The sequence below is a fragment of the Thunnus maccoyii genome, chromosome 4, assembly GCF_910596095.1.
Source record: "Thunnus maccoyii chromosome 4, fThuMac1.1, whole genome shotgun sequence".
Classification (NCBI taxonomy): domain Eukaryota; kingdom Metazoa; phylum Chordata; class Actinopteri; order Scombriformes; family Scombridae; genus Thunnus; species Thunnus maccoyii.
The window spans coordinates 28,039,461-28,051,894 of NC_056536.1; the positions used below are offsets into that span (position 1 = coordinate 28,039,461).

General features: G+C 43.2%; 1 protein-coding gene across 6 annotated transcripts in view; it reads left to right on the forward strand.

Annotated features, from left to right (window-relative positions):
* Positions 1-12,434, forward strand: part of plekhg5b (pleckstrin homology domain containing, family G (with RhoGef domain) member 5b) — a 76,563-nt gene extending 64,129 nt beyond the window's left edge. For all 6 annotated transcript variants that reach the window (XM_042408580.1, XM_042408583.1, XM_042408582.1 and 3 more), the window contains 13 exons: positions 1,718-1,909; positions 3,063-3,233; positions 5,467-5,562; positions 5,780-5,980; positions 6,205-6,315; positions 6,429-6,578; positions 6,676-6,813; positions 6,904-7,023; positions 7,191-7,320; positions 7,852-7,967; positions 8,097-8,254; positions 8,928-10,001; positions 10,635-12,434. In XM_042408580.1, the coding sequence (XP_042264514.1) occupies positions 1,718-1,909; positions 3,063-3,233; positions 5,467-5,562; positions 5,780-5,980; positions 6,205-6,315; positions 6,429-6,578; positions 6,676-6,813; positions 6,904-7,023; positions 7,191-7,320; positions 7,852-7,967; positions 8,097-8,254; positions 8,928-10,001; positions 10,635-10,644 (2,667 nt within the window). In that variant the 3' untranslated portion in view covers positions 10,645-12,434. The remainder of the gene's footprint in view (positions 1-1,717; positions 1,910-3,062; positions 3,234-5,466; positions 5,563-5,779; positions 5,981-6,204; positions 6,316-6,428; positions 6,579-6,675; positions 6,814-6,903; positions 7,024-7,190; positions 7,321-7,851; positions 7,968-8,096; positions 8,255-8,927; positions 10,002-10,634) is intronic.

The window sequence follows — 12,434 nt, forward strand, 5'->3', positions numbered from 1 at the left end:
TGTTTTGCCCAAAACACAAAGAAATTCAACACACTGTATCTTACTGTAAGAAAAGGAACACAGCAAATTCTCCTATCTGAGAAGCTGAAATCGTCAAATGTTTTGATTAATCAATTATAAAAATAGTTGCATGTACATTTTCTAATTATATAATTGTTGCAGCTCTATCTATCTGTTATGAAAAGACGTTATGACACAATCGTGGCAAAGCTCCAATATCATCTCTATCTTTACCGCGCTTGTTTTAAATTCCTATAAAGCGCTTTTTTACTGTTCACAGAAAACAAAACTAATTGGGTTCAGTGTTCCTAGTCGTGTGCCGTCACCAGCACAGGGTCCAGACTTTCCCTGTTTGTCCATAGGGACCAAACACTTCCTAACACCTGTGTCCTTGACCAGTTGGCCCAGATATTCCCCCTTGAAAAAAAAAAACCCCTAAGTGGGTCCAGACTTGTGTCTCTTTCTCTCTTTTAGTCTAGTTTTTGTTTTAAAGCCAACACATCTATTTGCACTTAAGTCACTCTCCTGCTTGGTAATCATTTAAAAAAAAAAGATAAAAGGACTGAAGCTGTTTAAAAAAGACGGAGGACCCCCCACTCTGATTTACTATCTCGTTATGCAACTCTGTACAGGTCACTTGTGTGCCTTTACTTAAGTGAAGTGGCTCCACAAAGATCTGGGGGGATGTTTTTCCTTAAATGGGATCACTTGTAATGCAGAACAATGCTACCAGAGTATAATATTTACATTTTAAGGTTGTACAGTACATGCCACTATATATATACTTTGATAAGTCTTTATCAGTAGAGTCCATGAAAGAGGTTTTAGCTCTGAAGTTTTTTATTCAGTCTGTTTGTTTATGCAGTTTGTCCCCATTGATTCAAAGCTTGACTGTCTGATACCCGACAGCCTATCAGCTTTGTACATAAGTGTTTTGCTGGCATTGTGTGTGTGTGTGTGTGTGTGTGTTTTGGTGGTGGTGGGTGGTGGTGGGGGGGGGGTCAGTAAAAGAATTTGGTTGGAATGGCCCGGTCAGTTTCAGCAACAGTGTCAGTGTCCAGGAATGTAAGTTCCTTGTCACCGTGTTTGAAGAGAGGGGGTCAGAGTCAGCGGCGGTAACTCTTACCGACTCCCCCCCCCCTCACCAGCAGATCCCTCAGCACTGACAGTCCCAACGGCGAAAAACAACTGCTTCCTCAGATACTGGGGGGTGGCCCCTGTTTGTTTGCTTTGCTGGTGCTCGTAAAGTGCACAGAGATTGCATGAGTGAGGGTGCACGGCAGGGCCTGCTGACAGGGTAACAATGGAGGGGGGGGGGGGGAGAGTGGGTGAGGGGGGGGGAACAATGGCCAGACTCCGGCCGTCTGTTCTTATGGAACAACCTCCCGCTCGCTCCTTGTGATGTAATGAGTATTCACTGCGAGGAAGTGGCAGTCCTTCCCTCTCCTGTTTGTGTCTGGCCGTTAGGAACGCTTTAACGGTCCTGCTGATGTCATCCCTCGCACAGAATTCCCCTCTGATTTCCTGTTTATCCTGTCCCTGTATATTTCTCTCTTTCCTTCATTGTCTTTTTTTCCATCCGTCTAACTGGAAACTTATATCTTTCCTTTTGAGGTGACAAAAATCACTCATGCAAGCACCTTCTCTCATTGTTTCTTGTACACCCTGTATATATTTATATATATATATATATAACGTTGTCCTCTGTGTCTCGCAGGGTCAGGCGCGGCGGAGGAAGAACATGACAGAGTTCCTCGGGGAGACGAATATTCCTACCCCGGATGCTCTGGGACAGATCGGTGGCTCTCTGCCCAGCGTTGGAGCCGGGCCTGACAGCTGGAAGAACCGCGCTGCCAGCCGCTTCAGTGGCTTCTTCAGCTCCAACGCTGGAGCAGGCGCCTTTGGCAAGGTGAGATTGATAGGTGATAACAGGAAGAACAAATGTGCGCCATGGCTGTTTTTAAACGAAGCGGTACACTTTCTCTTGGCTGTTAAACAGAAACTGTAAAAAACTGTAGGGGGCAGGTTTTGTCGCCCAGACTTGTCTCAGATTAAGAAAACATTAAAAAAAAAAAAAAAAACAGTAGCGAGCGGCGGTGGGAGGGGGTCGGAAGGCCTTATCCCCTGAGTCCTAGTGAGGTAATTTCCCTTCAAAGTCTCCTGACTTGTGTGCTCACATGCTTTCCTCGCAGTCCTGGAAACATTTAGGTGGAGGAAAAGTCTTGATAGGCACACAACATTTCTCTTGATGTTAAAAACTCAAAAAAAAAAAAACTTCTGTATCAGAAACAATAATCAACTTTTATTCTAATGAGATAAACACAGGCACACGCCCACACGCAAACACGCATACACGCTCCCATTGTGTTTCCCCTCCTGAGGTCACATCCTGCACAGTAGCAGATGTCAGATGGAGACAGTATCTGTCAGTCACCTGTCAGTGCCGGGCTCATCTCTATTCATTCTCCGCGGCCCCCTTAACCCCTTCAGGGCCAGAGATCCTCCACCGGGGACCTGGACCTCTTGCACCCTCCGTATCGCGGGGTTAAACGACCGCCAGGCCCTCCTGTCACGTTTACTTAGAAAACTTCTACCTCTTTTACCTTTTAAAATGTGGTCCCTGTGCATGTGATCAAACTATTATCAATGAACACAGATTAGTACTTTTTCTAAAGATTTCATGAACCATAAACCACCAGTCCACCTTCCTCCTCCATGTGCATCTCTTGCCCCCGTCCTCCTCCTCCTCCTCCTCCTGCTCCCTGCCTTCTATTGTTAAAGTGGTCTCAATGCACCGAGCTCATTTTCATAACTACATAAGGCCTGCCAGCCTGAATAAAGGCCTGAATAGCAGCTACTGTTGTATTTAAGAATTAAGGCGCCAGTAAGGACAGGATTTATATGCTAATGCACGGGCTCATCTTTACTTACAGTTTAAATAAAACAATAAACTGTCAGAGAAAGGACAGAAACGGACAGTTGCTTTCTCATCTTTTTTCTCGCTGTCGTGCCGTTAACCTTGTTCAAACTAATTAGGGAAATCTTTCCCCGTCTCATCGCAGGAGGTGGACCGTCTGGAGCAGCTCCAGAGCAAGCTTCAAACCTACTCGTTGTTCGGGCTGCCGAAGGTGCCGCGGCAGCTCTCCTTCCACCAGGACTCCTGGGAGGAGGAGGAGGAGGAGACCAACTTGGCCTTGGAGGACAGTTGGCAGGTGCTACTAGACAACTCAGAGGTACAGAACACGCACACACAGCTCATTCAGACACAAACTGTATCATAAAATACAATGAAAACAAAAAGAATTAAGCTGAAATTAGAAGTGAGATTAAGACAAAATAATGTTTTTTGATGCATGAAACCAGTGGTATTTGTGCCTTCCTGAATACTGAGGGTATGAATAGTGAATTAAGGCAAAAAGCAAGTTAAAAATGAAAGAATTTCAATAAATACAACTCAGGGACTGTATGGAAATTATTGGTGTTGGGAGTGGGGTTGAACCTTTTTAAAAAAGCAAGAAAATCTATAGCATTATTAATATTTTCCATTTTGTAATTTTGTTATTTTGGTCATCTATTACATTTTATTATGTTTGCTTTAAGGGTAGTTTTTCCAGATTGAGGGTCGATGGATACAGGATGTCATATGTTGTACAGATAGTAAAGTCCCCTGAGGTGAATTTATTACACTGGGCTCTAAAATAAAAATGACTTGACTTGAATAATATTTTTCATTATTTTTACAATTAATCTGTAAAGGAAATTTTCAGTTAAATACAAATCTGAGGGGAAAAAATTAACACACTTCCTGGCTCTAACAAAAACATCAAACCCCTGTCCTCTGAGCAAACCCGGCCCCCAAAACAAAGAAAAACTGATCCACTTCCCTGCCTAATAATTTTCATACAGTCCCTTATCAATGTACACATTGATAAACATTCACTGACATCAAATTTCTTACATGCGTACTTACATCCTGTTTCCCTCTGTGTGATTGACTCTTTACTTCCTTATCATTTGATCAGAATGATGCTTACAAAGCGCTTTATTGTGGCACAGCTGTCAGGGAACCGTACATGTACCTATGCAAACGATTACACCCATCGCGAACCGTTGCTGTCTTCCACCTGTCAACGTGTAAATGACTAATCGGGACAGCCAGACAGAGCCATATAACTTCCCAGCTACGATACCGTCCCTCGTATTGTACATTCACCCCTGACGTGTGGTTATATAATAGTTACTGACTGCCTGATTGCCAGCTATTTCATAACGTCTCCCAGCAATCAAGTTGATTACATGAGTTACTGGAATATACTGAATCATGATATTGCCTGTGCTGTGTTTTTGTGAGCATGTGTGTTGTGTGCCTGTGTTTTTACAAGTATGACTGCATGATAAGAGCAACATTAACACCGCCTGAAAAAACACAGATCCCTCTGTCATCCGTCATCCATCAGATTCTGTGACCTGATCGCAACTGCGAACATTTCTATCGTTCTTTATTGAATACTTGACTTTTGGATAGCAGTCGTGAGTCATGGTGTCTTCAGAGTTTTTACTGTAGAAAGGGTCACACGTTTTACTAGCTGTGATTTCAGTTTACCAAAATCTGTGACTTGTCAGAGTCTGTGACGTTGGAGGATTAAATACATGAAAAAAAGATTCATGTGTTGACCAGATACTGACAACAGATGAAGTGTTAGTGCTCTACTGATATATAATATATATCTGTATATAAATATTATGGAGCCACCAACTGCTATTAAAATAAAGCATGATAAAAATATTCGCAATTGCAATATAGCTAAAATGACTTATTTGGTGTAACACCAGTTTTAATGCAGATTTGTCTGGCACAAAGCAACGCAACTAGCGCTGCCATTAGTCGATTGATCGATGAGTTTGCCAACTGTTAAATTAATCGACAATTATTTTGATAATCGGTTAATTATTTTGAGTCATTTTTTAAGAAGAATATTTCCAAATTCTCTGGTTCCTGTTTCTCAAATGTGAATATTTTCTGGTCTTCTATGATAGTAAACTGAATATCTTTGAGTTGTGGACAAAACAAGACATTTCAGGTTGCATCTTGGACTTTAGGAAACACTGACGACATTTTTCACCATTTTCAGACATCGATTAATTGAGAAAATAATCGACAGATTAATTGATAATGAAAATAATCATTAGCTGCAGCCCTAAATGCGACATAACCCAGCAAGGCGCTGCCTACTCTCCATGATAAAAGATTCCCTTGTAAGAGAACTTCAATGAAACTCATTCAGTGTTTGATATGATAAAGTCTTTGTGTTTCAAACCCCTGTGAGCCTGAAAGGGAATGAGGTGAAAAAATGACTTTAAATTAATAAATGAAAATGATATTTCCCGACAGCATGAAATGATAGTAGCTGAATCTGTTTGTGTACATTGAATAACATGATCTGTTGGATGTGTGTATGTGTGCAGACACTGACGAGGCGACAGTCCCACCAGCAGGAGGCAATATGGGAGCTGCTGCACACGGAGGCCACGTACATAAAGAAACTCCGAGTCATCACTGATGTAAGTGCAAAGAGACCACCTGTACTACTCTATAGATCATAAAGATAACAGACCGATACAGGTCTGTCTGTTGTGTAAGACGAAACGGCTTCTGTGCTGGAACAGACGGACACACAGTCGACGTCTCGTTAAGGTTTAAAAATAGACTTTATCACCGTACAGTAAATTGTGTGCTGAGCAAGTGAGTTGTGTTTCAGAGGCCTGTATTCTCTTCCAGCTGTTCCTGTGCGGGCTGCTGAACCTGCAGGAGAGCGGTCTGCTGACGGAGGTGGAGCCCGCCAAGCTGTTCAGTAACATCCAGGAGATCGTCCGGCTCCACACGGCCCTGTGGAACCAGGTCATGCTGCCTGTCCTGGAGAAAGCCAGACAGGCCCGGGCTCTGCTCAACCCCACCAACCTTCACCACGGCTTCAGGACGGTCAGTTGTAGTCAAACTGTAAATAGATTCCAACACAGCTACCAAAAAAAGAGGATTATCAAGAAACAACAGCCCAATCTGCAACCACCACTATTTCTTATTAACTAATTACATAATACAGCGTTAACTACAGACTGAGGCAGAAGTAAATATGTTTTTCCCTCATGTTTCTGTTCCTAATATCTCTGACGCATGTCTTTGTTTATGTGTGTGTGTGTGTTCAGTTTGGCTCCAGATTCCAGCCCTACATCCGTTACTGCATGGAGGAGGAGGGCTGCATGGAGTACATGCGCACGCTTCTCAGGGACAATGAGCTCTTCAGGACTTACGTCACGGTAAGTTAACTCTGCACCCTCATCCCAGGTACTCTCACCCAGCGCTGACACACTCCTTCATATTTCTGACTCATTAAACGTTCGATTTCCTGTCTTTGTCCGTCTCGATTCAGTGGGCAGAGGCCCATAAGCAGTGTAACCGTCTGAAGCTTGCCGACATGTTGGCAAAGCCTCACCAGAGACTGACCAAATATCCACTCCTACTGAAGAGCGTCCTCAAGAAGACGGATGAGCCGTCAGTACGTGACGCTGTCAACAGCATGGTAAGGGTGTTGCGGATAAAATTAGAAACATAGTCTTTAGAAACCTATTGTATATGGTCTTAACATGAATGTATTGTTGTGTTTTTCCTCCTCAAAGGTGGCCTCAGTAGAGGGCTTCATCAACAGCGTGGACTCCCAGATGCGACAGCGTCAGGAACAACAGAAGCTGGCCACCATCTCTGCCCGCATAGACTCCTACGAGGCTGTAGAGGGCAGCAGCGACGAAGTGGAGAAGGTGAGGACGATTTATGAGCCTCCGGTGTCATCTCAGTTCTCTTAAAAAAACGCTCTGTAGTTTGCTCAGACTTTTCCTCTTCCCTTTCAGATCCTCAAAGAGTACAACCGCTTCGACCTTATGGCTCCCATGAGAGGAATATCACCCGAGGAGACTCGACAGCTGCATCTCGAGGGAGCGCTGAGGATGAAGGAAGGCAAAGACAGTAGGGTGAGAACTGGCTCGCATGACTCCCGTGACGAGCTCTTATCTTTATAATCACAAGTTGTGCACCTGATTTCCCGCTTTTGCTTCACATTTCACATAAAACGGTTGAACTATAAAACACTGAAGATGTCTCTGTCAGTACTGAAATGAGTTTATTTCCCCTTTTTCAGATGGATGTCTATTGTTTCCTGTTCACTGACCTGCTGCTAATTACCAAACCAGTGAAAAGAGAGAAAGTTAAGGTCATCCGACAGCCTCTCCTCATTCACAACGTCGTCTGTAAGGAGCTCAAAGATCCTGGTGAGTGCTCATATGGTACATTTAACATTTTTAGTTGATGAATCGACAGCTGATCAACTTGTTCAGGTGTGAATATAAAGCAATAAATGTGAGCTAAGTAACTAGCTGAGTTACTGCCATTACAACAAATGTTAGGAATGTTCCAACAGGACAACATTCAACGTAACATGCTAATAATGCTAATAAAACCATATAGATAAGAACATACATAAAGTATATGTGTACACAAAGATAAGCTAAAACTTGATAGTGCAGGAGGTTTTAGATTTAGAAGTTAAATAACCTAAATGTGTTTTAAAAAATATGCAAAATACCATAAATAATTAGAAAGGCACACATTAATTAAAAACACAGTTTACCTTAAACTGCCAAAGGCTTTTCATTCAAGAGTCAAATAGCTTCAGGGAAAGTACTTGTATTTAAAATAGTTTTAGCTGCTGCTGAGATTTAACGGCAGATGACTGTACACACGCTGTGACCTTTTATCCAGGTGATTCTGACATGTTGTGCTTCTTTTTTTGGTCTCTGAAGGCTCATTCATCCTCATCTACCTCAACGAGTTCAAGAGTGCAGTGGCAGCCTACACTTTCCAAGCCAACAGTGCCACCCAGGGGCGAAGCTGGGTCGATGCAGTCTGCAACGTCCAGGTTCACGTCTCATTAGTTCTTTAACACACATGCAGCTGAGATATAAGATTCATAAGACGCCGTTGTGGTTTTATTTGTGTTTAAACTGATATTCTACATCGTTAACATTTCTGTGTCATTATTGTACAGAACCAGCTCCAGAGGCTTCGTACCGAGGAGATCCTCCGGCAGCAGAACAGTCTGAAGAGATGTATGGCTGGTGAGGATGATGAGGAGGAGGAAGATGAGAGCAGCAACTCCACTACGAGCTCCCCCTGCCTGAGGCACAAAGACCAGCAGAACTCAAGGTATTAGAGTGGACTATTTAATTGTAATAAATCATTCGTTTATAGAGGAAAAATGATCAGTTTCATCTTTCATATTCAAAAATAGAAAATGACACACCAGCAGTTCCATTCATACTTGTTTTCCTGACAGAGTTTAGATGTAATTGGATTCAAAAGATTTAAATCCACATTCAACATTTTGAGAAATACTCTTATTTGCTCACCAAGTATGACTCAGGAGCAGATAGTTAGCTTAGCATAAAGACTGGAGGGCAGGGAGAAACAGGTAACCTGGTTCTGTCCAACGGTGACAAAATCTGTCTACCAGCACCTCTAAAACTCACTAATTATTATATTTTTGTTTCATCCATACAAAATACAAAACATCAAGTTGTGGTTATATGTGGAGTTACTTGCTGGAACTATTTCTTGGCTGGTCGCAGTGATGAGACATCTCCAGGAAATAACCGCCCATAAAACCACAAGCTGACTTTTGTACAGATTAAACTAACGAGATATATAACCTGTTATTTAGTGAGCTTTAGAGTTGCTGGTATGATGCTAAGCTAAGCTAACTGGCTGACAGACAAAATGTTGAACTGTTTCTTTAAAATGATGTATGAGTTAAGTACATTTTACTCCTTACAAGCTTTTTTAGTTGCTGTAAGTTTAACCATCAAACGTCTCCTTTCAGTCAATCCGACGGCTCCACTGAGACCCTGTCAGTGATGGACATCGACGAACCGAGCGAGCCTCCCGCCCCCAACATGAACCTCGAGGGAACCACTAAGACAGACGTCGCCGCTCTGTCAGAAGGGTCCGAGATCAAACAGTCCCAGTCCACATCCCCCCACAGAGTCCACTCCAGTATTTACTCCGAGCAGTATCAGGAGACCGGGCCCGACGGCGACGACCTGGACCCCCAGTGTCGCTCTCTCTCCATGGACAGCGCCTACGGTACCCTCTCCCCTGAATCCCTCCTGAGAGAACTGCAGCCACAGCCCGGCCAGAGCGAAGGAGAGGAGACCGAGGAGGAGGAGGGAGAGAGGGAGGGCCAGGAGGCAGAGCAGGAAGAGACAGAACTAGAGGAGGTAGAGGAAGAGGAAGAGGAAGAAGAAGAAGAGCAGGAGGAAGAAGAAGAGGAGGAGGAGGATTCTGCATCGCTGGGATCCCAGCTGTCAGTAGTCCAGACTTGTAAACCTCGTCGGCGGCCTCACGTTCAGTCGCGGCTCCACTGCCTCCAGAGGCCGACCACTCTGGCCTTATCCCGCTCTGAGGACAATCTCCTGCAGCGCCTCCACGGTAAAACCCCCATCTCCCACTCACACTCGCTCTCCCCTAAAGCGCAGGACCAATCAAAACGTATGGACATGGACGCATCGTTGCTGCCACACAGTAAGAGCCTGTCGGAGCTGGGCCTAAACTGCATGGAGCTGTTTACCGGTGACCTCGACCAGTCTGAAGACTGCCTGAACATGAACGCGCCCTCCGACAAACTGTGCGCCAGCCTGAGTAGGGCGGAGGTTAGGCACGCCCACAGCGTGGCGCCTGCCGAGCCTTGTGAGGGTAATGAATCCCACGGCAACAGCTCAGACGGGGAAACGGCTCCTTCTGCCTGTGTAGAGAGGAAGTCGACAGCCACTGGCGATTCAGGGGAAACGTCGCCCAAAAAGAGGAAATCACCGGCCCCGCAGCATAAGAAGCTGACGTTAGCTCAGCTGTACAGGATACGCACCACTCTCGTCCTCAACTCCACGCTCACTGCATCGTAAGTCATTACTTTAAGGTTAAAGGAATAGTTTGACATTTTGAAAACACACTCACTTGTTTTCCTGCTGAGAGTTGGATGAGAGGATTGATGCCGCTGTCATGTCTGTAGAGTAAATATGAAGCTGCACCCAGCAGGTGGAAACAACTAGCCCAGCTCTATTCAACACTTCTAAAGCTCATTAATTAACATGTTATATCTCGTTTGTTTTTATCTCGTTTGTTTAATCCAAATCACTGCGCTCAGACAATAAATAGTCTAGCAAAAAACTCTCCTTAAAATCACAACTTTTCATTTTTTCACTTTGTTTTTTTTGCACAGATCAAACAAAACAGACATAAAATGTTAATTACTGATCTTTAAAGGTATCGGTCGGTGGGTTTCGTGACCTTTGGACAGAGCCAAGCTAGCTGTTTCCACCTGCTGCCAGTCTTTATGCTAAGCTAAGCTAACCAGCTAGCTTCATATTTTGCGTACAGACATGAAAATGGTATCAATCCTCTTGGGAGGAAACAAATAAGCATATTTCCCAAAACAATTTCTTTCACTTGGTGGAAATTATATTGAGTTTTAGCCTTGTTTGTTTGAGGGAATGTGTGTATTAATGTTTGGTCTCTTCTTTTTAATTTCCAGGGAGGTATAACCACTCTTCCAAACAGCTGACCGGTGGCATGTTGGGCATAATAAGGAACAACACTTGTTTTGCATGGATGGACTGAATTTCTTGAGACACAAATGCACTCGCTCTCTTACTGCCCTCTCCCTTCCTGTTGTTTTTTTGGGACACTGACCATACCATTTTTTCCATTTTTTGCATTTGAACAATAACAATCCTTTTTTTTTTTTTTCTTTGCTGTTGCATTGGTTTCCGAATTTCTCGAGGGGAAGGGAGAGGCAGAGAGACATTAACTGCTTGCACTTTGCAACGGAAGTAGCATTATGGGGGCTGGGACCTTAAGGTGGAGAGACACAAAGAAAGAGAGAGAGAGAGAGGAGACATCCAGGCGGAGACGAGGCCTTCAGGCAAAGGTCTTCAAATAAAAAACCTCATCCCTCTCTGCGCCGGAGAAGAGGCGGAGCTGAATCCTGCACCTTCTCCGTCGAGTGTGTTATACCAGAGTCAAAAAAAGAGAGAGAGAGAGAGAAGGACATCTTGAAAATGGTCTCTACACATGGTTTAATAAAAACAGCACCTAGGACGTCCTAATATTTGTACTACTCCTGGTTTGCTTCAACAAAAGAAAGAAAAAAAAAAAAGAAAATTGCACAGTTATCTTTGTTAAGTAGAAGAAATCACTAAGGAGTGAATTTACATTTACAGTCACACAGTGAATTTGAATTTATTTGCTGTTCGTGTCTGCTCGTGTGTGTGTGTGTGCGTGCGTGAGTGAGTGCGTGAGTGACTGTGAACGTGCACATGTTCGAATGACACATGGTCCTCGATTCCTGACTGAACCAAAAACTGATTCCCGTCTCCTGTGAATACGCTAAAACACCCAAAGATGGAGCAGCCAGTAGATCCCCCCCCTCAATCCCCCCACAACGAAAAGTGTCGCCCAAAGACAAGCAATCACGTCTTCAGCTCGCCTTCACGTAACCTCACCGAGCGGCTGCGTCACCACGGAGACGGACTTCCTTCTTTACTGTTAATCTTTTCGGTTGAACTAATGCCACTTGGTATGATGAGATTAACGGGAAGAAGAGTTGTTTTCCTATTTAACAAGTTGAAAACAATGACTGAATATGTTCGACTAGAGGAATTTCCTGCACTATAAATATATATATATATATGTATATGTATATATATTTATGGCTTGAGTGTGCGCTCACCTTTGAGGCCTAAATGTATCAAAACCACAAACACAAGTGCACAAGCAAGAATTTGGTCATAGTAGCAGAAGGAAAAACAAACAAAAAAAAATCTACACTTGCCTGTGTTGGAGCACCTTTTCTTCACATTTAATTTCCTGTGTTTCTTTACGTTAATAAGAGATTGAACAAAGGTTTGGGGTGGATATATTCTGTAAAGAGTGAATCTGCAGAGCTGGCTTTAGTTGAACCGCTCTCTCTCTCCAGGAGATTAAAAACAAAACAAACAAAAACCACCACAGAAATTTAACATTCATACTGATGTTCAGCTTTTCAGATCAGTGATCCGAGTCCTCTTTCCAAACATTTCCCAAACCAAATAGGTTAACTGTTTACTTTTAGTTTTTGTTTATGTGTAATATTTATTATGCCTGCTATGTTTTATATATAAGATATTGTTTATATTGTTTGCTTCCATGATTTGTACATTTTTTGTTTTGTTGATGTAGTCTTAATAATTTTCTTGCCAGGCATGAATGTGCTATGAACCAAAATCATGTGTTTCCTCTTTCAGGAATGACTTTAAAGTGTCTTACAGAATAAAAATGCTAAAATACTTTACAA